Source organism: Galeopterus variegatus, unplaced genomic scaffold, assembly GCF_000696425.1.
Source record: "Galeopterus variegatus unplaced genomic scaffold, G_variegatus-3.0.2 Scaffold11529, whole genome shotgun sequence".
Classification (NCBI taxonomy): Eukaryota; Metazoa; Chordata; class Mammalia; order Dermoptera; family Cynocephalidae; genus Galeopterus; species Galeopterus variegatus.
Window position 1 is genome coordinate 11,605 of NW_007737640.1, and position 4,730 is coordinate 16,334.

The 4,730-nt window shown below is 36.2% G+C and overlaps 1 protein-coding gene across 1 annotated transcript in view; it reads right to left on the minus strand.

The window, feature by feature from the left end:
- Positions 1-2,333: 2,333 nt before the first annotated feature.
- Positions 2,334-4,730, minus strand: part of LOC103610659 (mediator of RNA polymerase II transcription subunit 14-like) — a 26,743-nt gene continuing 24,346 nt past the window's right edge. The window contains exons 9-11 of the mRNA XM_008594777.1: positions 4,303-4,435; positions 3,136-3,286; positions 2,334-2,638 (exon numbers count right to left, since the gene is read on the minus strand). Coding sequence (XP_008592999.1) covers positions 2,513-2,638; positions 3,136-3,286; positions 4,303-4,435 — 410 coding nt within the window. The 3' untranslated portion in view covers positions 2,334-2,512. The remainder of the gene's footprint in view (positions 2,639-3,135; positions 3,287-4,302; positions 4,436-4,730) is intronic.

Genomic DNA, 4,730 nt, shown 5'->3' on the forward strand with positions numbered 1-4,730 from the left:
AAATTAAAAACTTCTGTACTGCAAATGATACCAAAAAGAAAGTGAAAAAACCCACAGAATGGGAGAAAATTCTTGCAAATCATGATATATGAAAAGGGTTTTGTATACAGAATACATAAAGAACTCTTACAATTCAATAAAAAGATAAATAACCCAACTATAAAATGGACAAAGGATCTGAATAGATGTTTCTCTAAGAAGATATATGAGAAGATGCTCAACAGTCAGGGAAATACAGGTCAAAACCACAATGAGATACCACTTCATACCCACTGGGATGCCTAGAAACAAGACAGATGTATTGGTGAGAATGTGGAGAAAATGAAAACCTCACACACTGCTGATGGGATTTTAAGGTGGTATTAAGCATGTCAAAAGGCTAAATAGTTACCACATGACCCAGCCATTACACTCCCAGGTATACATCCAACAGAAATGAAAACATGTCCACATAAAAACTTGGATCTGAATGTTCATAGCAATATTATTCCCCATAGCCAAAAAGTGGAAACAACTCCAATGTCCATCAATGATGAATAGATAACAAAATATGGTATATCCATACAATGGATTATTTGACAATATAAATGAAGTATTCAAACATGCCATAACATGGGTGAACACCAAAAACATTATGTTAAAAATAACATGCAAAAGACCACACATTACCTGATTCCATTTATATGAGGGGTCTTCAAAAGGTTCACAGAAAGATTCATACTATCTTTTAATTCCATTTTTCCACAAACGTTTTGAAGTACCCTCATAGAAAATGTCTGAATAGACAAATCTACAAAGTAGATTAATTAGTGTGGTTGCCAGTAGCTGGGGGAGGCGTGACTGGGAAGTGACTGCTAACGCATACAGGGTTTCTTTTTGGATGATTAAAATGTTCTAAAACTAGGGGCCGGCCCGGTGGCGCACTGGATAGTGCGCCGCTTGGGAAGCGCGGCGGCGCTCCCGCCCGAGGGTTCGGATCCCACATGCAGACCGGTTTCCGCTCACTGGCTGAGTGAGGCGCGGGAGCAACACCGAGGGTTGCGATCCCGTTGCCGGTCCCCGGTCCAGTACGGGGGCAACACTGAGGGTTGCGATCCGTTGCCAGACACGGAAAAAAGACAAAAGACAAAAAAAAAAAATGTTCTAAAACTAGATTGTGGTGATGGTTGCACAACTCTGAGTATAGTAACAACCTCATTCAGTGAGGTAATTGTATGTGAATTACATTTCAGTAAAGCTGTTAAGAAAAAAGAACAAAAGGGAGTGGTTAGTGTCCTTCGTAATCCAATCAGAGTTTCAATTGTACATTCAAATCATAATTTTTAAATCTGTATTTACACATCTTTGCTTGAGGGATTAAAGGAGGGGGGCTTCCACTGAAGGCTACAATTAAATTAAGATCATTAAGAACTGACAAATCTAATGTTAAACGCTGATGGGGCAAGCGGACATGGCTTTCCCCTCAAAAAAATAGGTTTAACCAATACATTCACTATATTTCTGGCATACCCTTTATTTCATTTTTAAGGCCCACATTTGCATTTTAAGCTACCTTCTCCTTAGCCTCTTTAAAAATACAAGCTAACCCTCTGACCTGTCTTAGATCCTTTTTCATCTCTATTCTTTCACTTTTCCTTGAATAAATATATATTAAACACATATTCTAAATACGTATTTATTTTTCTGACTTTCTTTTCTTCAGGTGTTTCTATCTACTTTGTCAAAGTGGTTTTAGTCCAGGGTTACTAGTACCTACCTAAGAAGCTAGTACCTACCTAAGAAATGTAATGGACTGAGCTGGGCTCTGTGATGATGAAAGGCAGTACCTCTGCTACTAGCACTATTAAGATTTCCTACTTACAAGGCACTCCACCTATATTATCTCACTTTAAAGACTATGCACTTTGGGCACAAGGTAATCACGGCCAAAAACAAGTGAGGGAGGGATAGTAAATATGCTCATTATGGTGTTGTGAATCTATATTCCTAGAGTGAAATGACTAACCATCCCTCAAAGCTCTGAATATAAGTATACTTACTGCGTAATTAAACTTGGAAGATTTTTCACTATGTGTACCTGCATTTCTTACTTTGAACTCTGTTAATACATTAATTCAAAATATCTTTCAAAAAACGTCAGGTATGAATTCTGCCTCACTCAAAGAGGCATATTTTATAAATACATTACAAATATTTGCAATGCTACTTTATTCCAGAAGAAAAACTAAAAGAAATGACTCATATTAAGAGGTTAAAATAGCTTCCATTTTAATAGGAAAAAAAAAATTTATGGAGAGACAATATGCAAACATTTAAAAATGAGGCCAAGATAAATAAGAAAGAAGAAAATAAGGGAAAAATTAGGACAAGTTTAGTAGTTTAAAAGTTAAAATGCAGAAATGTCTTGCCTCCATAGCAAAACCAGTCTATCAAGAAAAAAGTCATTTTAAGAAAGGCCCTTCATAAAATAAAAGTAGACACTAATTTAAACAAAAAACCCAGAAATGTCAATTTAAAAGAACCTACAGTTTTCATTGGCATTGAAGCCTCTAAGAATGGCCTTCAGTTCCTGGAGCTTCTGATGAGCTCTTGCATGGACACTGTCAATCAGGAGTTTTTCTATTGATAAATGATCAATCTGCAGAAACAAGAACAACAGAATCTTATGTGCAATTTAAACATTTTTACTTTAAAAGCCTGAGAGTAGATTACTATGTTTCAAGATTTTCTTTTAGAATCACATTGATTAAATACTAACCAGTAAAAGAAGGCAAACTTAGATAAAGTTAAAAATTAACTTATATAGCATTGGTAGCTTAAAACAATAACATTTTGATGACTATAAATCAAAATATTATATATATCACTTATCATAGCTCTCAAATGCCAGACCTTAAAAATAAAATGGTGATCTGATCTAAATTATAAAATTTGAAAAAATATCTTAACAATTATACATTACAGTATCATGTTTAAAAAAAAACCAACAAATGTAGAAGTATAACACTCAAAACAAATCTCATAAAGGGTTTTAGAAACAGGCATTTTAAAGAATTTGTTCTAAAAGTTTAAGTATAAATGGTAAGTTATATTCATTTAATCAAACTGATATTAAAATACATTGAGATCTTTTACCTTCATGGCCCTTTCTACTAATTTGGAATCAGAAGCTGGCAAAGGAGGATCATGAAAAATCTGTAAAGGCTTGGAGACATCATTCTCATCAATTTTAATTGTAACTTTGTGAACAGATGCCGTCCCTGTTTTTCTCCCAAGAACCTGTTGACTAAAGAGAAAAAAAGAAATATTATTAAGTTTTTTCTACACAGCCTGTTAACTTTTAGAATAAAATAGAGACAATCTATTGTGCACCTTAGCCAGAGCCTGGAACATGAAAGGCCCTCAGTGTTTGAGCAGGGAACAAATTAATGCTGGAAAGATAGCTATTCTGTAATCCAATACAATACTTGGTTTATTGCAACTTTTTTACATAGGCATAAAATTTTAAAACAAAACACATGCATACACAAAAAAGGACCCCAAAACAAAACAACCTATTTTTTTTTTTTTTTTTTGTCTTTTTTCATGTCCAGCAACAGATCGCAACCCTCAGTGTCGCGCCCGGACCGGACCGGGACCGGCAACGGGATCGCAACCCTCGGTGTTGCGCCCACACCTCGCTCAGCCAGTGAGCGGGAACTGGTCTGTACGTGGGATCCGAACCCTCGGCGGGAGCGCCGCCGCGCTCTCAAGCGGCGCACTATAGCAGTGCACCACCGGGCCGGCCCCAAAACAACCTATTTTTGAGGTGGCATTTACCTCTGATTCCTTTATAGAAAATGGGAATCAACCAAATTCAAACAGGGAATCGGGGATTATAAACAGCCTGATGCCAATTTTCTCCAAAACAAAAAGTTTTTAGAAGGTGCAATTCAAAATGGAAAGCTAGTAAGTAAGCGTATTTTAAAAAATAATACACTAATCTTCTTTTAACCTAATGCTCTTTTAGCAATTTGGTATGAGACCAGAGTAAACTAATCTATCAAGCTTTTTAAGACTAGTAAGTCTTAGGACAGATAAATATCTATGTATTTAAAACACACTTTGTTCTAAGAAAGGTGTCAATTATAGATGTCCTAAGTGGTCTATGCGATACCATGGGACCTTACTATAAAAAGGCATGTTACTAGAGGTGCATGACTATTGGTATATATTAAATCAGATGTATGAGAAAAAAAGAGAAACAAAAAGATGGAGTATTTACAGTCACAACATGAACCCAACAGAACTAATATTACTTACTTCCAAACTGAGAGGGAGAGGCACTTTCCAGCATGATACCTTTCCACCTGCACAAGGTCTCCCCACCGCTCTCGGATTAACATTAGAGTTTGGGAATGTAACACTTCTAACTGAAGTGATAAGCAGAAAGAATCTGACAGATCTTGTTAAGTAAATCTAATATATTACTCCAACAGCCAATCAAGTACAGGCAAACTTCATTTAATAAAGGCTCTATTCTCAAAAAGCTGGCTGTGAAGGAAATTTCTGGAATCATATTTTTCCAGTGACTCATCCTAAAAAGTATTATAATTTGTGTCATAATTTTATTTTATTATTTTATTTTTTTATTTTTTTTTTTGTCTTTTTTCCGTGTCCGGCTACGGATCGCAACCCTCAGTGTTGCCCCCGTACCGGACCGGGGACCGGCGACGGGATCGCAAGCCTCG